The sequence below is a fragment of the Ochotona princeps genome, chromosome 3 (genome assembly GCF_030435755.1).
Source record: "Ochotona princeps isolate mOchPri1 chromosome 3, mOchPri1.hap1, whole genome shotgun sequence".
Taxonomy (NCBI): domain Eukaryota; kingdom Metazoa; phylum Chordata; class Mammalia; order Lagomorpha; family Ochotonidae; genus Ochotona; species Ochotona princeps.
Genome location: NC_080834.1, coordinates 84,790,197 through 84,813,423, shown reverse-complemented (window position 1 = coordinate 84,813,423; position 23,227 = coordinate 84,790,197). Strand labels below are relative to the sequence as shown.

Genomic DNA, 23,227 nt, shown 5'->3' with positions numbered 1-23,227 from the left:
CCAAATGTTGAGTATAGGGAACTCTTTGGAGCTTATCCTCAGGAGGATAAGCTTGTAATTTTAGGCTGAATGGGGCCCGGCGGCGTGGCCTAGCGGCTAAAGTCCTCACCTTGAACGCACCGGGATCCCATATGGGCGCCGGTTCTAATCCTGGCAGCTCCACTTCCCATCCAGCTCCCTGCTTGTGGCCTGGGAAAGCAGTCGAGGACGGCCCAAAGCTTTGGGACACTGCACCTGCGTGGGAGACCAGGAAGAGGTTCCTGGTTCCCGGCATCGGATTGGCGCGCACTGGCCCGTTGCGGCTCACTTGGGGAGTGAAACATCGGATGGAAGATCTTCCTCTCTGTCTCTCCTCCTCTCTGTATATCTGGCTTTCCAATAATAATAAATAAACCTTTAAAGAAAAATTTTAGGCTGAATGAACCTGGCAGTCTCTGGAACCACAGTACAGAAGTTCTGTGAAAAAAAATCAAATTCTGGCCAAGATCCCTAAAGTTATCTTTTTTTTTCCCTACAATTCCACCCACTAAGACACACACAGAGTTCTGTTAGATGCCCTTATAACCCTCTGACAAGTTTTAGAGGCAATTTCTATTCTTGACAACCAGAAGAATCTGACCTGAGAGAGTAGAATGAAGGGGAACCCTGACCTCACACAGATGATACCCTACTACTACCAAAACAAACAAGGAAGTACATCACTTATGTTCCCCAGTAACTCACTTCATTGAAATAAACCGACATACTCTTTTTGAAGAAAAGGGTAGCCTTTTGATCCTGAGGAAGAAATGGTAAACTTGCAACTGAGCTATTATTAACAATAATAACAAAAACCTTCAAAAGTTTTGGGAGTACAATTTTCAAAAACATACTCTCCATATTATTACACAACATTCTCCTATACACTGACATAAACAGATAAATAGAAAAAAATCTGAATTTGTTATAAATAAAAAGAATATCCTTATAGACTCTTCAAGTGGCAGATGATCCAAATTACAATCCTAGTCAGCCCCCTTTGAGCCAATGGCTGGGCATTCTGTAAATCGAATATAGCCGAATCAACTGTCTCCACCTATCCAACAATTCTTTAGTATTTATTCTCTATGAGGCTCTGTGTTTGAAAACAGAGACATCAAGAAAAATAAATACGATTCCCATCCACCAGTAAGACCACAAAAGAGTAGGAAAAACAGTTAAATAACTATACTTCAAAGTGATATCAAAGAACACAGGCATGAGCAAAATGTGATTGTAGCCTGTAAGTGCCCAGAGGAAAGAAACTAAGAATTCAGAGGTGATGCTTGAGAGAAATGAAAATTGAGTTCTACTCCAGGGGACAGCAAATTGTGTTGTTACTTAAGTGAGAAGAAAATTGAATTATAGAGAATTCCATCTAATAGAGCCACATAGTAACAATACAAAACCACAGTACATTTCAGACATCTGGACTGCTTACTACCAGACTTCCTAAGGCTTTTTCCCTGGGAATTGTTAATATTCAAAAACACAAACGAAATGGGTTGATGTCTGAGTCAGCAATAAAGACTGCTTGGGACACCCTAAGTCTATATTGGAATGTCTGGGTTCAAATCCCAGCTCTACTTCAGATTCCAGTTTTCTGCTAATGTTCACCCTGCAAGGCAGCAAATGATGCCTCGGGTACTTGGGTCTCTGTCACTCACAAAGAAGTTCACCTATCTCTTGGGTCAATTCCCAGATGGCCATAATAGTCAGGTCTGGGCCAGCACGAAGTCAGGAGCCAACAACTCCATCCAGGTCTCCCACATGGGTAGCAGGGGCCCAAGTACCAAGGCCATCTTCTGTTGTCTCCTCAGATGTATTATCAGGAATCTGGACTGGAAGAGGAGAGGCTGGGACTGAAACCATCCCTGAAGTGGGATGCCAGGTGGTAGGCAGTGGCTTAACTCACCACACCACAATGCCAGCCCCTGATACCGCCAATTTAAGAAGGAAAAATAACTGTGGGTGTGCAAAGGATAAAAAAGAGGTGTTGTTCCAACACAGTTTCTTCACAGAGTGAGAACTAATTCCTAAATTTATTAACAGGTTGTGTGTGTCTTCTTGTCCTTTAAAAAATAGGAAGGGAATAAAGGCACAAACAGGAAATTAGAAATCCAGTTGCAATAATTACTCATGCAATTGGTACCTTTCTATGTGGCATTATAGAAACCTCCTGAGAACCACGGAGTTTATGCTTTCATAAAAGATAACTCCTACATCTTTGCATGGCACAGCAACTGCTTCCTTAGCTTAGACCTTTAAGGGAAAGACACCCCCCCCCCCCAAGGATTTTTCACACACCCTACAAGGTTCTACATTAAACAGAGTAACAGAGGTCAATCCTGAATAAATGAAAAACTGGGAATAGTGGGTTGTACTGATTCCATACGAATTTTCTGCTTCCAATGATGGGACCTGAGGCATCTTTGCATGGACAGAGTCAGTTTCATAGTGACAAACACACACATGGATGATCTCAGGCACGAGCTGTGACAATGAAAGGTAGAATTGGGTTCAGAATCCACGTTAGGATTTCTAGTCCTTCAGTGTAACGGTTGAGCTGCTTCACAGCCGTGTTCTATACACATTCTGAATCTTGAGTTGTGCTGAGTGCAGCATGATAAGGAAAAAGTGATATTTGGCTTGATAAATGGTATTCCAACTACAGGTGCCATGTTCATGGTAAGCTGCTCACCACTGGACATCTGTGATCTGTAGCCATGAAGACGGCTGTGGTACCACAACTACTAGAGCTCAGTCTTCAAAATTCTGGGAGCAATCTGATCATAGCCTTTCCTTCTTGTTACATTGTAGGACAGGAATTTAGAATATTCAGTCAAGAGGTTCTCCCAGTAACAGGTGATGTCATCCATCTGCAAGTGGTTCAAGATAAATTGGCTTCCCCTAGAAAAGAGAGTACCAAGAATATGTTAAAAAAATTTTAGTAGTCTGTATGTGAGTAGGCTACCTGGTGCAAAGCACCAGAGCTTTTGTGAACTAACTTGAGCCTGAGACCCAACCTTATAGTCATTCTTTCCATATACAGGCAGTTAACAATAAAAGGTAACATTTTTTTTTTCATTTGAAAGACATAAAAGTCAGAGCTCATAAGAAGAATTTGTTAATTACCTCAAAGATTTCCATCTACTCCTATAAAAGCTTAGGGCATATGTGAATATGTATGTATGTTTTTCTCCTCAGAGCAACTTTTATTCTGAGTCATGAGGAGAATATATTATCATGGCAACAATACATCAAGATAACTTTAGTTAGGGCAGAATGGGGATAATGAAGTATAAACGGGAAAATGAACAGAACTTACCTCTCAGCAATTTCTTGAGCTATATCATCGTTTGCTTTTACAAACTGCAATAGCTCCCTAAAAATGAAAAAGAATTATTAGGTTCCAATGTATACAGTAAGCTCCTAAGTCCTAAATCAGAAAGACTATAGGTTGAGGTCTCTTGATGTGAGGATGGGATCTTTGCAGGAACCAAACAGCAACAACAACAACAACAACAAAAGCTCAGATGCAGGTTAAAAGCAGTCTGTTGTAGATCTGAGACATAATCAAGAAAATTTAAAAAAAAATCATTCAATGATAAACATAAAAAGTCAAGAGTGAGACAAAAATTCCATCCTGTGGCACCAGAAAAAGGAATGGCCTTTTCATAGCTCCTTTCATTATTAGAGGAGAGCTTCCCGAACTTCACACAAAGCAATTCTCATGCTCTATCTGCAAGTTCTCTTGATAATACAAGATCAAATATCCCTGTCTTTAGTCTTCGAGAGATGGGAGCTTTGTCCCTTGATGCTGTTTCTTAGATTTGGAACCAGCATCAGAGCATAGTTTCAAATTAAATATCCCTTATAGCCTACTTGAATAATAATCTAAAAGTATAGGAGGAGAATTTCAAAAGTTCATGGAAAAATGTATAAATGTGTATTATGAAAAAATTATCCATGAACTTTTTAATTTTCATTCAACAAAATAAACTTATTATCTCATTTATTTCAGGCAGAGAGAAATCTCCGCCACTCCTTTCCTCCCCAGATGCCCACAATGAGAGATTCTGGCTGAGGCTAATATAAGGAGAGGAAGACTCAATCCAGATCTCCCATATGATGGTAAAACCCAGTTACTGGAGCCATCATCACTGCCTCCCAAGGCCTACACTACAGGAGCCAGGAGCCAGAACCAGGATGCAAACCTAGTCACTTCAGTATAAGAGAGGCAGGCAGTTTAACTGCTACACTAAACACTTGCTCCAATAAACTCATCTTTCAATTCCATTTTTCCATGAGCTTTCTGAAGTATCCCTACATATGCAGTCAAAAGAAGTAAAATGTTTCAATGGTGGAAAAAATCATACTAAAAGCCTAAAATTGCTGCATCTGGAGGCAGATTGCAGGGCCACTAGGAACTCTGTCCTGGGGGAACAGTTGCTTACTGGACATTGGAGAGATCTGTTTTGACTGGGATATAGTGCACCCATGGCTTCAGTTGTGGATAAAAGAATTCCAGCCACTCTTCACCCACGTGGAAAACAAGTGAACCACACAGGAAGAGGTGTTTGAACCGGAAGCTTGCAGCGACACCACGGAAATTAAACAGATACCTGGAGAAAAAAAGAGCTAAATATATTGGATATTCTACACCTGCTGTCAGCAATAAGGCTTTTTGTTCCTCCCCTTATCCCCATCTCTTTATGATTCCTCTCCCTTCCCTTTCCGTTTTCAGTTTCTGAGGCCACAGAAACCCCTGGAGGGTTTCCATAAACTTGCTTTTTCAGGGCTGGGTTACAGCTTGTTCTGGGAATGAGATGAGGAGAAAATAAAGATGCTTTCTCCAAAAAGAGCTAGAGAGGGTCAGGATCTGGGTGGTGGCACACAAGAGGACACTATGGTCAGGAGGAAATGACAGATTTAGGGCATATTTGAGAACATACAGCAAAATTCAGTGCTATGCATCAAAATCGAAAGTGACAATATTTCACAAGCTGAATGTCTGTAACTAGTCACAACACCCAAAGCCCCTTTTTCCTCTAGTATATTCTATCAGGTCAAAGACGCCCCGGTTCCTGGACATTGCCCACTTCTCCTGAAGTCTGTAAAGAACAGGCTGGACTAATCAATGTCCACAAAAATGTTCAAAAACATGGGGAAAGCTATCTTTGAAATGACATTTTCTTCCCCGGCGGCGTGGCCTAGCGGCTAAAGTCCTCACCTTGAACGCCCCGGAATCCCATATGGGCGCCGGTTCTGGTCCCGGCAGCTCCACTTCCCATCCAGCTCCCTGCTTGTGGCCTGGGAAGGCAGTTGAGGACGGCCCAATGCATTGGGACCCTGCACCTGCGTGGGAGGTTCCTGGTTCCCGGCATCAGATTGGCGCGCATCGGCCGTTGCGGCTCACTTGGGGAGTGAATCATCGGACGGAAGATCTTCCTCTCTGTCTCTCCTCCTCTCTGTATATCTGACTTTGTAATAAAATAAATAAATCTTAAAAAAAAAAAAAAAGAAATGACATTTTCTTCGCCACATGTCTCAAGCATGTACTGCTGTCTCCCATCAGAACTACCTTTAACCTACAGCTCTCTCTGTGTGTGCAATCAGCACTCACACCTCCGAACCAACCCAGGGACCGGCTCCAAACCTGATTTAACCTCCTTCATCCAATTTGTAGTCTTGGCATTTAAACATAGTACCTACTAACCTGACAAATAATCTATCTTCAGCTACCCGGGGTAGAGGCACATGATCCCACCACTTTCATCACTGGAAAGCTTCTAGCAGCAGACACTATGTTTCTTTCCTCTCTCCAGTCCTCATGGAACTCAACTCAACACACTGTGACCCTCAGTGAAAGCCAGCTAAATCAATTAATTTCCATACACTCCAAATACACTTTAGTATGAAACTTCTCCCCCACAGGGAAGCTATTTCCAAAGCAATATGAAATCCAAAAGTCTTACTTGTATTTGCAGTGATCTACAAGATGAACATCTTTAGCAGCTGGCTTCCCCAAAGTATCCTGTAAGAGAAAATGAAATACTCGGTATTAACATTTACTGGCAATCACTGCACAGCAAACACTGATGAACATTTCATCAAAATACCTCATTTGAGCCTCATAGTAAGCATACTCAGGAGACTTTAGTATAGTCATCATACAAATGAGGAAGCCAAGACTTCAAGAAGTTCAGAGATTTGCTCAAGGTTATGTGGCTAAGAAACAGCAGAGATTTTAACTCATGTCTGAGAGGTTTTAGAGTTTAAGTTCACCTGACTTTATGGTGCCCTCCTTTGAACTAAGAGGTCACAGCCTGTGCATGTTTCACTCTATGTCACATGCAGGTCACAGGTTGGCACTGTGGGCTCACACAAACGCCGGGCATCCGAAGTAGAGCAAAATATCCAGATAATGGATTCACATACAAATGTTAAGCAAGCAAAGTAGTTAAAAATATCCAGACCATTACTAACATTTACAAGTGGCAGAACAGTTCTGCAAAAATTCAGATTTCTAGTTCAGATTTTTCTTGGAGCAAAGAAGCCAAGAAAGGTTTGGCTAATGGGGCTCCTATTCCCATCTAGCAGCCAGAGCCTGGAGTTGTCAGTGCTGGCTCTTATACCTTTCTTCTGTTCTTCTTTTAGGAAGAGATGTATGTATGTATGTATTTCAAAGTCAGAATTACAGAGAAAGAGGAAAAGATAGAGAAATAGATCTTCCACCTGCTAGTTCATTCCCTTAAATAGCCAAAATAACCAGGCCATAGTCAGGACCTTCTTCCAGGTCTCCTACAAGGGATTCACACACTTGGGCCATCATCCACTGCTTTCCCAGGCCATGAGCATGAAGCTAGATTGGAAGTGGAGCAACTGAGACACGAGTCCATGCCTGTAGGGGTTATTGGCATCTCAGGTGGCAGCTTCTCCCACTTTTCCACAAAGCCAGCTCCTTGCTCCTACCTTTCTATCACCTGCTAGCCCCTGGGGCATTTGAACTTGAGACCCCCAGATATACTCCATCAACCTTAGCATATGGTGACCTTGATAAGAGGAACAAGTCTGGAGGTTTCTGCAGCCTCCCAAGGTAGATGCTTATAATGTGTGCGCTGAATGAACACATTCTTTCATATCTGTATTACTCACCAAAGTTTCTTAAATTCATCTGCTCTTTGATTAAATCCATATAATAATATGGAGTTCATTATTTATATAAAATCCAAATAATAATATGGATCTCAGCTATATTTGGCTTTCCCCAAGAAATTTATAGCTTTGTCTCATAGCTTCTTCATATGGTATACGGAAATTCCAAATGAGCAAATTTAGGGCTTTAAGGTCTTTTTTCTTTTGAAAATTGATTCATTTATTTGAAAGGCAGAGCGAAAAAAAAGGGGGGTTAAGCTATGAAGGGAGAAGGGAGGGAGAAAGAGAAGTAGAGGCAGAGGAGAGGGATGGAGGGGGGAGAGGCAAGGCAGGGAGAGGGAAGGAGTGAAGGAGAGATTTTCCACCCACTGATAATTCTCCAAATGTTTAAAACAGCTGGGGTAGGGCCGGGCTGAAGTCAGAAGCTGGGAACTCCATGCAGTTCTCCTACACGGGTGGCAGGAACCCAAGTACTTTGGCTATCTTCATCCTTCCCATCCTAGCTACATTAGCGGGAAGCTCAATCAGCAACCAAAGTGGGACTTGATCCCAGGCACTCAAAGACAGGAAACCAGTGCCCTAAGCAGCAACTGCAACCTCTACATCACAAGCCCACTCACAGGGATTTAGGTATCTTAATGAAAGTAAGAAATTATGGAGTTAAGAGGACAGAGAGGTACTAAACCAAAGATCCTTATTTCTGACTTCACCTTACACTTTGCTAAGTTTTCTTTAAGACTTATTTATTTGAAAGGCAGAGTGACAAACAGAGAGCGCTCATCCATCCACTGATTTAGTCACCACATGCTTACAACATCAAATGCTGGGCCAGGCCAAAGCAAGGAGCTAGGAGCCAGGAACCCCATTTGGTTCTCCCACATGGCTGGCAGGAGCCCAGGTAGTTGGGCCATCATCTACTGCCTTCCAGACACACTGGAAGGAACTAGGCACTACAATACGGAAAGCAGCAATCCCACCCTTGGTTTCATCACCTACACCTTAATGGCCGCCCATATTTGGGAAATTTTAAACAAATAAAGTGGTCTGGACATTATCCCCAGAGATTCTGACTCATTCTTTACACTCTCTGGTTGTATTGTTGCCAAGGTTAAGACCACTGGATGAAACTATGATGTGGAGCCCACTGACCAAATCAAACCCACTATTTGTTTTTGCATAATCAATAGACTAAAGACATTATTTTCAAATGGTTGGAGAAAAAAACAAAGACTGTTTTATAACATGTGAAAATCACATAAATTTCCAATTTATGTGCTCCTATAAAAAGTTTTTATTAGAATTCAAATATACTGGGGTCAGCATTAGAGCACAAGGTTAAGTTCCTGCTTGCGACACTGATGTTCCATAGGAGTGCCACTTCCTGATCTAGCTCCCTGCTAATGTGCCTGAAAAGCAGTGGAAAATGGTCCAAGTGACTGTGCTCCGGACACCCCTGTGAAAGACCGTGAAGGAGTTCTAGTCTCCTGGTTTCTGTCTGGTTTCTAGCTGGTCAAAGGTGTTCCCTGTTTCCTGGCCATTGCTGACCATTGGAACCATTTGGGCAGTGAACCACTGGGTAAAAAAAAAATCTCACCATGTTTCTTTCCCTCTTTCTGCAACTCTGCTTTTCAAATAAATCTTAAAAAAAAAAAAAAAGGAAGAATACAACCATGGTCATTTGACCATATACTGCCTATGACTGTTTTGATATTCAAATAGCAGAGCTGATTAATCACAGTGATCACAGATCTCCATAGTCTAAAATATCCACTGTCTGGCATTTACAGAAGTTTGGGTCCTCTGGGTAATGGGTGAAACCGTCAGAGGAGTATAACATATTATTCATAACATAACCAGAAAAAGCAATGCGAGACTAAAAAAAGAATTTACATGAATGCTAACACCAGTTCATGGAACTTTCTCTATACTCATCTCACCACTGAGAGGAAACCTAGTCTCAAATTCTAGCCAGTTGGCAAAGTCGTTTGAGTGAGAATGTTCACTGCTGTAGTTCTATTCGGATGATTGTTGATTACTTTCATAGATTTCCACGCCTGATTTTTGGTATACTCTGCATCAACAAGTTTTGGATTTTTCCGAGATAGAAGGATGAGAGGATCTCGTTCTGGACTTGTCCTGTAGAATAAACACAGAACATAAAATTACGTGGCTTATTCCATAGCACTGTTTCCAATATCTCAAGGGTAAGCAGCACTAGAACCAAACCCACTGCCCAGACTGAGTGCACAGAAGCCTAAGTCACTGGCTGTTGTGACAGTGGAGGCACAGAGGTGGCCCAAGACTTTTCCCCACTTTTCCCTTCATGAGTTGGAGAGTTTCACCCTTCGTGTTTTATACTTGAACTGTAATAATTAGAGTGTGTTATTTTGGTCCCAAGAGCCATTTCTCAAGGAATAATTTCCTTTTTAGGAAGGTTTATGTCACCTCTGTGGTCACTGGTACTCAACAGCTGGGTGACTAGATAGTCACCAGTCATCAAAATAATTACATGAACTCTGTGGCAAATGCTCAATAGAATCCAGGTTAACATTTAAATTTAAAAGCAAATTTTTAAAAATGAATAGGTTTAAAAACCTGAAGACTGTACATGAATGAAAGCCCTCCTGCTAGCCCAGCTATTTATTGGAGGGTCTTGACTTGACAGGTAAGAGTCCCTAGATGCGCTGAGAATCAAATCAGAACTGTGAGTCAATGCCCTCCCCACACCCTGATAAAGTAAACACATATTCTCATATCATGTCAAGGAGATCCTCAAACTCCAGAGATGGGCCCCAAGTTAAGAACCTAAGATCTCAACCGAAGAAACATGTTGGTAAAGGAACACTAATGTTGGCTCGGCAGCAGTCTGTCCACTGGAGGGTGGACAAAAGCTATGAGCTCTGACCAGGATTCACCACAAAACATGATCTATCTCTATTCGTGTGTTCCTAATATAAGGGGACCTAAAAAGAATTCATGGAGAAACTGAACTAAAAGATATATTTATTCTGGTGCAAAACAGTTTGAAATCTATGTAGAGTCTTTTCATAAACTTTATGATGGCCCTCATATACACAATTTCAAACATTTTGCAGCAGAACAAAGTTATCTTTTAATATGATTTTACACACACTGCTTGAAGTGCTTTCAATGTGTGGCTTATCTACTTGGTCCTGGCAACCAGGTAGATAACCTGAACAACCTATGCAGGGTCCTTCCATTACTTTTTCACTTCCTTCTTCTCTTCCCTCCCTCTATCCCTGTGCATTTACACCAGCCTCAGTCTCTACTCTTTTTTTAAATTTTATTGTACAGTCAGATATACAGAGAGGAGGAGAGACAGAGAGGAGGATCTTCTGTCCATTGATTCTCTAAGTGGCTGCAAAGGCCAGAGCTGGACCAATCTGAAACCAGGAGTTCAGAGCCTCCTCTGGGTCTCCCACACAGACGCAGCGTCCCAAGGCTTTGGGCTGTCCTTGACTGCTTTCCCAGGCCACAAGCAGGGAGCTGGATGGGAAGTGAGGCCTCCAGGATTAGAACCAGTGTCCATATGGGATCCCAGCGCATGCAAGCAAGGACTTTAGCCGCACCGCACTGGGCCCGGTCTCTGCTCTTAATCCTCTTAATTACCATTTTACAGCTACATGGTCTGATGGAAACAGCAGTCAGAAGATTTGGTGAGGCTTAGCATTAGCCAGGAGGCTGACCACGGTAGGACCATCAGCTTACCAGAGGCTTCTGTAACAAGAAGTCATTCACTTGCTCTGTCAGCATGAGATAATCAGTGTCGAACCCTGTCGTGGCACTCTGCAAATATCTAACCGGATGAACTTTACCTCTTTCAATTTCAGTTCAATTAACAGTGATGTGTGAAAATAATCTGGATTCTTCTCTAGTGTAAGACTCTTTGATTCCACGTGTATTTCTTAATTATCTCAGCTTCTCTGAGCTACAGTTTACACACATGCAAGATTAGGTGTATCTGGCACATTAATTGGAAGATTATCTTTGTAAAATGCAAAAAAAAAAAAAAAATAGAATCACCTTGATCCTCGGAAGTATGCTGTAGAATTTTTCTTATTCCATGGCCACTGTGCCGCTGACCTAAAATATACAGATTTTGATTAGTTTCTCTTTTCTTTTTCACTATATAAAGATGTGTTTTAACCATTTCTAAAGATTACCCTGAGGTTTTATATTTTTTAAGTAAATCTGATCAAAATCACTCAAAAGAAAATATGTGCCCAAAGTGGGCACTCAGCACAGTTACTGAGCTGCTGCCCTGGAAACTCACACTCCATTTTGGGGTTCTTAGCCTCAGTCCTGGCTCCTCTACTCCCAGTCAACCTTCCTGATGACACACATCCTGAGAGGCAACAAGTGATGGCTCAAATTCTAGCCAATTGGAAAGTGACCCAGCAGAGATAAACTCTCTATTTTTCTGTCTCTTTCTCTCTACCTTTCATGGAAAAAGAAAAAAGAAACCCAAGAATTCATTGAAAATTTCTGTGTGACCATATGTTCTCTTTTATTATCAGTCCATGGTTTGGAGGTGGTAGCCAATATTATCTAAGAATCTATTTTTCCAAACTATGGTTTGAAAATGTTTTGGACCTCATAATCACAAAGGCCTTTAAACTTCAAAGCCCTGAGTGAATGTTACTAAGATCTTGGAAACTTAACACAATTATGTTTAACAGGTAGGAATGAATGAGTGGTTCACAGATCATCAGGAAAAGTAGGTCTCTTGTGAAAGTTGTAAAAACCGGAGTTTGGGCCCAAATCTCTGTCTTTGCATCCTAGCTTCCCACATGCTCCTTCCTTCCTACGCATTCCTATCAGAGGTCAATGAGATTGCAGCCACTGGACCTTGGACCTGAAGCTTCAAAATCTTTTTTTGTATGAAATACCTCAGGTATTTCAGTGTGGTGACAAAAAGTTGCCTAATGCACCATCCTGAAAGAAAAATTTCTAAACCAAGGATGACACATTTGGTGTTGCTTATTTTGGCACAATGAGAAATTCTGCCCTAGTTTCTGCAGAGGGCTATGAATAAGATTAATCTGTGCGGAGAATTACCCTAAATAACAGAAATGGAATGAGAAGGAAACCACTCTGATTTCATTCTTTGGATGTGATAAATTTATTTCTCTGTGCTATGGCTTGAACATGATTAGGCCCCAAACTCACCTAGGACTTTGAATTCCAAAGCCATTATTTAATGGCATTAAGAGGCTGGAAACTTAATCTCATTTAAGAATAACAGCCCCTGATATTTGTTTAACCGGGACTTATTTATTGCCTGAACAAGTTACAGAGAGAGAGAGATCTTTCACTCATTGTTTCACACCCTAGATGATTGCAATGGCCAGGGTTGCGCCAGGCTGAAGAGCTTCTTCCAGGTCTCCCACGTGTGTCTTCTCAGGCACATTAGCAGGGAGCAGGATCAGAAGCAGAACAGCTAGGACTCTAACCAGCATTCTAAAAGGGATGCTCTGGAGGAATAAGTGTGGCTTATTCCCCTGTGTAACAATGCCATCTCCAGAGATACATACTTCTTTGTTTTCTTTATAGGAATACTCACTGCATAGAAAGTCTGTGGGCTGTCAAAAGGGAAGAGAAGCCTAAACCACAGTTAAGCAGGGACTGGTGGGGTATTTTACAGCAATGGAGAAAATTAGGATATGAACGACTTAGTATGAGCCTTTTCAGATACACATGGTACTTACGTTGTTCAGCTGAAAGCACTGTTCAGTATTCTCTGAGCCTTCACACTTCTCTCTTCAGCTAACCCAACTCATCATCTCTCCCTCACTGCGTTACCTTTTCCGGATCTCTAGTTCAAACTCAAAGTTATCTCGTATTCCCCCCATACTTCCTCCTACCAAAATATAAACCACAGCACTGGATTTTTTTTGTTTGTTTGTTTTTAGTGAAAAAATAGCACATAGTCATTATACAAAATTCTTTTTTCTTTTTTAGATTTATTGATTTTTATTGGAAAGGCAGATTCACAGAGAGCAGAAAGATCTTCCATCCGTTAGTTCACTTCTCAAGTGGCTGCAATGGCCAGAGCTGAGCCAATCCAAAGTCAGGAGCCAGGAGCTTCGTCTGGGTCTCCCATACAGGTATAGAATTTCAAGGCTTTGGGTCATCATCCATTGCTTTCCCAAGTCAAAAGCAGGGAGTTGGATGGCAAGTGGAACAACCAGGACAAGAACTGGCACCCAAATGGGATTTTGGGGCTTGCAAGGGGATGGTTTTTGAGCCATCATGCTGGACCCCATTATACAAAATTCTGATGGAGGGGCTGGCATTGTGGCATAGTACATTAAACCAGTGTCTGAAATGCTGATTTGAGCCTGGCTGCTGGCTGCTCCACTTTCAATCCAAATCTCTGCTAATGTGCCTGGGAAAACAGCAGAAGATGGCCCACAGGCCTGGACTCATGCACCCATGTGGGAGACACAGAAAAAGCCCCTTACCTCAATGCAGACCAAGAACAACTCAAACTCTAATATCCAGAATCATGAAACTACTAAAAGAAACTATAAGAGCAACACTGTAAGACTTTGACATAGGCAAAAATTTTTGGATGCAATCCCGAAAAGATAGGAACAGAAGTAAAAATAGAGCAATGGGATTATATTAAGGTAAGGAGCTTCTGCAGGCCAAAGAATCACCAGAGGAGACAGCCAAGAGAATGGAAGAACATACTTGCAAATTATTCACCTGACAAAAGATTAATACCCAGATTATATAAGAAACCTAAAAACCAAACAATCCAGTTAAGAAATGGGAGAGCTTGTAAGAAGAGCGAGCACAGACTCCAATGTTGTCAGGGTTCAGAGAGGTAACAGAACTAAAGAGACTGAGGGAAAATCTGACACCAACCAGTTAGGAGCCAAGTCCCAGCCCAGCATAGTCAGAGCATCTGATCCGTTTTAAGAATCTGCAAATTGATATTGTCAGGTGAAATTTTGTCTTTTTTAAATGTTAGCAACTAATTCAACACTTTTAAAATAGCAGATCTGGCACTGTGGTATACAAGTTAAGCTGCTATTTGCAATGTCAGCATCCCACATGGGCAGAGGTTCAATTTCCAGCTGCTCCACTTCCAGTCCAGTTTCCTGCTAATGCCTGAGAAAGCAATGGAGGATGGCCTGAGTACTTGGGCACTTACAGATGGGAGAACTGGATAAAGCTCCTTGTGGGGATTGGGGTGCTAAAGCTGCTCCTGGGACTGACTGGGAGGGGCTGTTGCAAGATGGCGGCTGGCCCAGGGCCAGGAGGCAGAGCTGGTCTCACCAGCAGGTAAACAGGAAGTCACAGGGATAGGCTAATGCCCCCACTGCGATTGCTGGCCTATCAGACAGCACCAAGTGGACGCACAGGGAGAAGTGATTGGTGGAGAACTATACAAAAGTAGCCGGTAAAAGGCCCGACAGACGACGGGATGAAGGACAGGACAGACGACGACGATGGAGGAAGACTGGGGGATGACACAGAGAAAGACTGGGGGGCGACGAGGAGAAAGACTGGGGAATGAAGCAGAGAGTACGGGAAGAAATGTGGGAAGAAAGGTGGCGGAAAACGGGAGGAAGGGTGGCAGAAGAAGCGGGTAGGAAAGCTTAGACCAATGGGTACAGGAGCAGCAGAGAGAAAGTTTTAAACGCAGCCACTTTTGGCAGTGAAGGGTCCGGTTGCCAGCTTTTCCTGGACCCCCAAGAGTATGCCTCGGCGTTTTTAGTGTCGCTGCGGCTTGGCGGCACAACAGCTCCTGGCTGCTGGCATGAGTCCGAACTGTTGCGGTTATCTGGGGAATGAACCAGCAACTTTCAGTAACTAAATAAATATTAAAAGAAAAAAAAAAGTGGGGGAATGATTTGGATACACATTTCTCAGAAGAAATACAAATGACCAGTACAGGAGAAAATCACCAGATATCAAAAGCCAACAGATAGGGCCCTATACCATAGCCTAGTAGCTAAAATTCCTCGCCTTGAAAGTGCTGGGATCCCATATGGACGCAGGTTCTAATCCCGGCAGCCTCATTTCTCATCCAGCTCCCTGCTTGTGGCCTGGGAAAGCAGTCGAGGACAGCCCAAAGCCTTGGGACCCTGTACTCGCGCGGGAGACTTGGAGGAAGTTCCTGGTTCCCAGCTTCAGATTGGCTCAGCTCTGGCCTTTGCGGCTCACTTGGGGAGTGACTCATCAAACATAAGATCTTCCTCTCTGTCTCTCCTCCTCTCTGTGTATCTGACTTTGCAATAAAAAATAAAATAAATCTTAAAAAGAACTATACTTTAGTAATGATATAGAGGAACTAGGAACTAGCAATGATATAGAGGAACTAGGTGGGGGGCGGGGGGAATTGGGGCTGGGATAAGGAAAATACCAGGAGCCTATGGAACTGTATGATAAAATAATAATAATAATAATAATAATAATAATAATAAAATAATAAAAAAGGAGAGTATTTTTAAAAAGCCAACAGATAAACATAAATCAACTGCAAAATGAGGTGTTTATCTCACTTCAGTCAGAATAGCTATTAGAAAGAGACATAACAAACAGTATCAAGGATGTGGCGAAAAGAACTACTCTACACTGCTTGTGGGAACGCAAATACGAAGAACAGTATGGAGGTTCCTCAAAAAACCCAAGAGATCTACCATTATTAACTAACTACCTCACTTGTATGTGTATCTGAAGGAAATGAAACCAGTGTATCTAAGAGATACTGGCCCTTCCAGGTTCATTGCAGCACTATCCACATATGGAATCCACCTAGATGTTCATCAACAGAGGGAAAAGGAAAATATGGTATATATGCACAATGAAATACTATTCAGCCATAAAGATGAAATTCTGACATTTGCAGCAAAATGGATGGAAGTAGAGATCACTATGTGAAACAAGCCAAAGAAAGACAAACACTGCATGTTCTCTCTCATTTCTGGCAGTTAAAAAAGAAAGCACTGATCTAAATTTGGAATGCTGACTATTAGTACATTCGAAGAGTGGGTGGGAGAGTGGGACAGGCAAAGGAGGGTTAGATAGCAGGTACCAACAAACAATAGCAGGCAATCAAACAGTCACTAGTTCTTGGAGTGGGTGTTTGATGCAACACCGGACACTGCTTGGGATGCCCACATCCCATTTTGGAGAGACTGGGTTCAGGTTCTAGCTCTGCTTTCACTTTTAGCTTCCTGATAATGCTCACACTGGGAGGCAGCAGACGATAGGCAGCTCAAGTACTAGGCTCCTTGCCGTCCACATGGGAGACTCAGATTGAGTTCCAGTTCCCCACCTTCAACTGGCCCAACTGTACCACACTATATAACAAAAACATGGAACAGCAACAGAGGAGCTGGTGAGAGACAGGGAAATGGAAACCTAACCACTTGGCTTGTTGGCTCATGCCATGTACATACAGAAATACTGCACTGAGCTACATAAAAGCATACCAAAAAAGCTGAAAATAAAATAAGAAGCAGTGATTGCATCCTAAAAGCTAAGACCTCTACAGCTGTGTTTCTAAGAAGTTCCCTAATTAAGCACCAAAACCACTTGAATCGTTAATGGACTATACAACTAGAGAAACAAAACCTACAGCTTGGATGTACCAGAAAATCTAAATCCTAACACAGCAGGAAGGAGTCAACAGGCCCAGGCACGTCTCCGGCATGAATCAGAGAGGATCTGGAATCATGTTGTACTGGAGACACCTCTGGGAGAGTTACACCCTCCACCCCCATCCCAGGGACGCAGCTCTTAACCATCAGCTACTATTAGTTTCTTCCAAGAAATTTCCTCCTCTGCACAACATGATCCTTTATTTTTTTTCTTAGCTTGAAAATGAGTCAATCTTACTCAAAGAATATCACATAAAAACTTAAAGAAGAAAACAAAAGTTCTCCTCCTTCACTCCCACAGTTTTTTCTCCTCTTTCTACAGTTATGTAAACATTTTTATATACGCACTGCAAGTTTACCTTGCAGGTCCCTGTGGAGGAGAACAACCTAAAAGAAATGGAGGGACAGTGCTCTCTTGGGCAACTGACAAAGTTTATTTCCAGGATGCCAGTTCTCACACACTTAGCAAATAGTTGAAACACAACTCAGACTTCGCTCATGTCTGTAAGCAGGGAGTTCAAGGAAAGTTAACAAGGTGCCTTGGTCAAAGCACTATTGAAATAGGGAATAGATAAGGAGTACTGTCTGCCCTTGGTGAGCTTGCAAGACAGAGCACAGATGTTCACCTAGCATCAAGGAGAGCACAAAAACACCTCCAGGACCCGGCAGCGTGGCCTAGCGGCTAAAAGTCCTCGCCTTGAAAGCCCCGGGATCCCATATGGGTGCCGGTTCTGGTCCCGGCAGCTCCACTTCCCATCCAGCTCTCTGCTTATGGCCTGGGAAGGCAGTTGAGGACGGCCCAGTGCATTGGGACACTGCACCCGCGTGGGAGACCCAGAAGAGGTTCCAGGTTCCTGGCATCGGATGGGCGCGCATCGGCCCGTTGCGGCTCACTTGGGGAGTGAATCATCGGACGGAAGATCTTCCTCTCTGTCTCTCCTCCTCTGTGTATATCTGGCTGTAATAAAATGAATAAATCTTTGAAAAAACAAAACAAAACAAAAAAACACCTCCAAGGACTCACGGGGGCAGCGTGTATCCTGGGCAAGAGGCCCTTCACCTCCTCATCCTGAACCTCTTCTCAACAGCTTCCCAGCCTTGCATCTATCACCCCAGCTTATCTTGTTGGATGCATTCCAACAACACACACAAAATAGCTTACACTATCAACAGTCTAATTTTTAAAACTTAGCTCTTTTAAAGCAAGTAACTGGTTACTACCTACTGCTTATTTTAAGAAAACACACAGAGAGGGCAAAACAAAACCTCTCTCAAGGACTTACTTTATCAGGTCTTTTCTGAAGAGGTCCCATCGTCCAAGGCCTGTAGGATAAATGGGCCAAACAGCAGGTCCTCCTTCCCAGAACGTCCAAGCAGGATACATGATATCGTGGTACTCGGAAGTCTTCGACAGAACAGAAAGGTCGTTTAAAATCAGTCTCACAACAGAAGGAGCAACATTTACACCCCAAGACAAAGGCTTTGTTCTAGTGTCACCCTGCCAGACACATTTTGCCTGGTCTTCAGTCTAGATTCTAAACACGAAAAGGCAAGAGAAATCATGGGCTAAAACACATAGAATCACCATGTTTCAGAATATAAAAATTTGGGTTGTGTTGGGGCCCGGCGGCGTGGCCTAGCGGCTAAAGTCCTCGCCTTGGGAGCCCCGGGATCCCGTGTGGGCGCCGGTTCTAATCCTGGAAGCTCCACTTCCCATCCAGCTCCCTGCTTGTGGCCTAGGAAGGCAGTTGAGGACGGCCCAATGCATTGGGACACTGCACCCGCGTGGGAGACCCGGAGGAGGTTCCAGGTTCCCGGCTTCGCACCGGCCCGCTGCGGCTCACTTGGGGAGTGGGTCATCGGACGGAGGATCTTCCTCTCTGTCTCTCCTCCTCTGTGTATATCTGGCTGTAATAAAATGAATAAATCTTTTAAAAAAAAATCTGGGTTGTGTTTGTTTTAGAAGATGTATTATTTTTATTGAAAAGGCAGATATCCAGAGAGGAAGTGGACCTGCCGGGATTAGAACCTGCACCCATATGGGATCCAGGTGCATGCAAGGTGAGGACTTTTAGCTACTAGGCTATGGCGCTGCGCCTAAAATATAAAACCATGTTAAAGGTTGACTTTTTCAGCTCCCCCAAACTATTTTGATCAGAGGATACACCTGTTAAAGTGTTTGGTTTAAGGAAACAGTATACCCAATTCTGTATCATCCCATAGCCCTGTCATATTTTGCTGCCATTCCCCTTGGAGTTTACACTGTCTCACCAGTTCCTGGAGATTTCCTAGTGGGCCTTTGCAGAACAAGAATGAGGAAACACAGAGACAGAGCCCAGAAGTTTGAACATTGACTCCATCTCTACAACTCTAGGTACATCACCTAATCTTTCTATGCCTCAGTTCCCTTATCATTTTAATGGAGGAAACAATAACAATAGTTAGTAGCAACAGGGACCTACAGATTCTTTTCAAGTATGAAATTAGTTAATACATGTGAAAAGGTTTGAACATGTCTGGGACACACAAGTATTCAGTAAATGTTAGTGGATGTTACCTAACACCTCGGCACTATTAAATTCACAACTGTTGGCAAGTTCTTGGTTACTCACTGATGAGAGTCAGATGTGCTGAATGGTAAAATGGGGAAAGGAGCATTATCACACATCTTTTGAAGAAAGTTGGAAGCCAACAACTTCCTTGCTGGGCTACTCCTATTAAACATACAGCCATTGATAAGGTTTCAGTTCTACTGCTTCTTCCACTGAAATCACATGCACAATATACTATTCATCTTCTCCCAAATACTTGAAACATGACGCCTGACTCATCAGCACTTGAAGCACAACAGCTGTTCAATAAGCTGTACAACTAATTGAGGGACCAAACCCCTTGCTTTGGTAATAGGAGTTACTGATTTAACATGAGGGAAGTAGAGTGGAGAGGGAAGGGCTGTTGCAATGGTTCAACTGGCAAATCCTCCACCTTCAAGCACCAACATCCTATATGGGCACCAATTCATACCCTGGCTGCTACATGTCCCATTCAGCACCATGCTTGTGGTCTATGGGACTCTGTACCCATATAGGAGACACGGAGGAAGCTCCCAGTTCCTGGTTGGCTCAGCTCCAGCCATTATGGCAATTTGGGGAGTAAACCAATATATGGAAGATCTTTGTCTCTCCTCTCACTGTAAATCTGCCTTCCAATGAAAATCAATAACTACTAAAAGAAGAAGAAGAAAGGAAAGCTAGTGCACTGAAGGTCACATGTGATAATTTACAGAAATGTCAGGTAAATAACAAATGCCAAATCCTCACAGGCATACATGGGAGCCTATCTTACCTCCTGGGAGAGTTTCATTACAAACAATGGGACCAAGCATTTTTGAAAAACAAGGGAAACACAACCCAAATGTGGCCTCAGCCCACTTGCAACACCGGAAATAAGTCTAGAGAGAAGGTAAACTGTGAACAAAGTGCGGAGATTGAAAAGTCCCTCTGTTTTGCAAAAACCAAATGAGAGATGATGTTCCTTTTTTTCAAAGTTCACAGGTTTTTTTAAGTTTACTCTTCCCCACAGAATCTTCTATCCACTATATACTAGCTTCCTCACTTCTGTCCATCAAATGCCTTTTTCTCTGACAAGATACGTACTATACCAAATTCTCCATTCTGTAGGTGCATCCTTCCCAGTGAGAGACCCAGACTCATGCCCTGTCATATCCCTCTTGATAGGCTGTCCCAGGGCAATCCCCTCGATGCACTGCTTGAAGCCAAACCATCCAGAGCTCCCTGGCACTTTCCTGTTCACTTTTTATCATACTGGTCCCAGGGACACACTGACAGATCACAAAGATGATACTTGGCACACTGGCAGAGACATCCGTTGCATGAGCTCAACAAGTAGTTTTAAAGAAAAGTATGTCCCAACTCCTTGGCTGTAAACTTTCTTGGAGCCCCCCAACTCGAGTTTTGTAAGATCTCAGAACCCCACCTACAGGGTCTTGAAGTTTCCTTAGGCCTCTCACTTCTTGATCTCCACCCCATCCCTACAGACACACCACTCATGGGTCTTTGATTCCGAGTCTTCACTCTGAAGCTAACCGACACACAGACCCACTCCAGATCTTCGACCTCATCCTCACCATTATCATCAGACTGACATGGGATATTGATCTCCTGGCCTGTGAAATCATTTTGTCTGGCCTGCATTTTGTCTGGGACTTGAAATTCACTACATCTATAGCGGCTGACTTTAAAGTTAAAGCTTTTGTATGGATCACAAGTGATACTATAAATATACAAATGCCTCTTGGCAGAAAAAGGATTCCCACCCATATCCCAGAGGACTACCTTCCACCCCCCCCCTCCCCGTGGTTCTTCTTATACTTACCTTACTAAAGGAGAAGACTGGGATAGCAGGCTCCATCCATTTAGGAACCTGAGGATAATCTCGTACATTGATCACCATCTCCATGTCAGGGAGGCGCCCAATAATTTCCAAAATAAAGTGCTCCACACCACTACACCTGTCAATCAGATATATTACAGATTCACAAGTGTCTGCAGGCCTTACGACAAGGCTGGGTCCCAAGCATACTTTACAGACAAAGCAGTGTTCACTTCATCAGCTTGATGGAAAATTGCCTGAAAGTAATGCTGCTAAATAATTGGGCAAGTTATTATTCCAGCTAAGTTGTTTCAGCTCACAATACTTAATAAAATCTTTTAAATAAATCATCATAGCTTTGACAGGAATGCTACTGCTACTCCTACCACTTAAGCTTTTACTCATTCTCCATTTTTTTTCTTTCTCTAATATGGAATTTTTTCATTAGTAGACAAGAAACAAACTTCCATAGGAGCTGGAAAAGCTGATTTTCTAATGGTACTTCCTTGACTTTGGCTCTTACAAAGGCATTTCATTTCCACTATAATTCTCATTGAATTTTTTTTTAATGTATCTGGAAAGCCAGAGAGACAGAGAGGGAGAATTCCCATCTGGTGGCTCACTTTCCAAATGTCCATATTAGCTGAGACTGGGCTAGGCTCAAGCCAGGAGCAAGGAACTCAATGCAGATCTCCCACATAGGTGGCAGAAACCCAATTACCTGAGCCATCACTGCTGTTTCCCCAGGTCTGCGTTAACAGGAGTTGGAGTTATGAGCCAGAGTCAAGAATCAAACCCAGTTACTCCAATACAGGATTATGGAGATTTTATCCACTGGGTTAAATGCTTGCCTTTAACTAAATTTCAGAGTTTATGGGGGAAAGCAGAAAACCTATTATTACTTTCAACCTGAACACAACACTATCGAAATCAGTTCCACAAACCACAGAGTATTGTGTACATGATCATGAAGGTTGTAACACAGCTTTTTGAAGACTCCCTGAGAATCCCAAGATTTCTTCAAAGAAACTCAGCTTACTTTGTCTCTGCTCCTCAAGTCCTGATGAACATGACTGTGGGGCAGCATTCCAAGGCTTAATCAAAAACTTCAGGCAGCACGGAAATGACGGATTGCAAATATTGCTTTGTAAACAGGAAAATAATTGCAAAAGTATCAATGGTTCATAAACCAAGGAAATACACTCAAATGTATTATTAATAAAGAAATGTCAAGGATTTCTAGACATTAATACTTGGATGGGCAAAGACTGAAAAGTCTGATAATACACAGATTGATTAGGGGGTGAGGAATTTGAGGGCATGTCATACAGTGGTGGTAGAAGAGTTGCAACATTGCCTTCCAGGGCCCCCCTTAGTCCCCCAAAATAATAAAGGAATTAATGAAGCTAATTATATCACTGCTAGGAATTTAGCTGACATATTTGCATAAGTGCTCAAAGGCATATGTAAAAAGATATTCACTACAGTATGGTTGTATTAACCAAATTTCAAAGACATGTGGTGAGGTGGAGAGGAATAATTTTATTGTTCATGAAGAGATCTAAATAAAGAAATCCATCCAGGGGAGTCAGCAGCTATGAAATAGCTATATTTTATGTACTCATAGAAAACAAGATCAAATGCTACCATTCAACGAAAAAGTCAGATATACAGAGAGGAGGAGAGACAAAGAGGAAGATCTTCCATCCGAGGGTGGCAGAAATCCTCAAGTGACTGCAATGCATGCAGCTGCACTGATCTGAAGCCAGGAACCAGGAACTTCTTCCAGGACTCCCTTGCGGGTGCAGGGTCCTGAAGCTTTGGGACATCCTTGACTGCTTTCCCAGGCTACAAGGAGGGAGCTGGATGGAAAGTGGAGCTGCCAGGATTAGAACTGGTGCCCATGTGGGATCCCGACATGTGCAAGGAGAGGACTTTAGCCTATTTCCAGAATATATAAGAAATGTATAATTCTGGTCATCTTCTAAGAAGAGGTCTCAATGACTGGGGATCTAAGATGA

At 42.6% G+C, this 23,227-nt stretch overlaps 1 protein-coding gene across 1 annotated transcript in view; it reads right to left on the bottom strand.

The window, feature by feature from the left end:
* Positions 1-572: 572 nt before the first annotated feature.
* Positions 573-23,227, bottom strand: part of POGLUT1 (protein O-glucosyltransferase 1) — a 32,503-nt gene continuing 9,848 nt past the window's right edge. Inside the window, exons 4-11 of the mRNA XM_058661932.1 lie at positions 21,210-21,345; positions 18,098-18,219; positions 11,221-11,280; positions 9,213-9,312; positions 5,997-6,055; positions 4,476-4,643; positions 3,347-3,403; positions 573-2,928 (exon numbers count right to left, since the gene is read on the bottom strand). Coding sequence (XP_058517915.1) covers positions 2,772-2,928; positions 3,347-3,403; positions 4,476-4,643; positions 5,997-6,055; positions 9,213-9,312; positions 11,221-11,280; positions 18,098-18,219; positions 21,210-21,345 — 859 coding nt within the window. The 3' untranslated portion in view covers positions 573-2,771. The remainder of the gene's footprint in view (positions 2,929-3,346; positions 3,404-4,475; positions 4,644-5,996; positions 6,056-9,212; positions 9,313-11,220; positions 11,281-18,097; positions 18,220-21,209; positions 21,346-23,227) is intronic.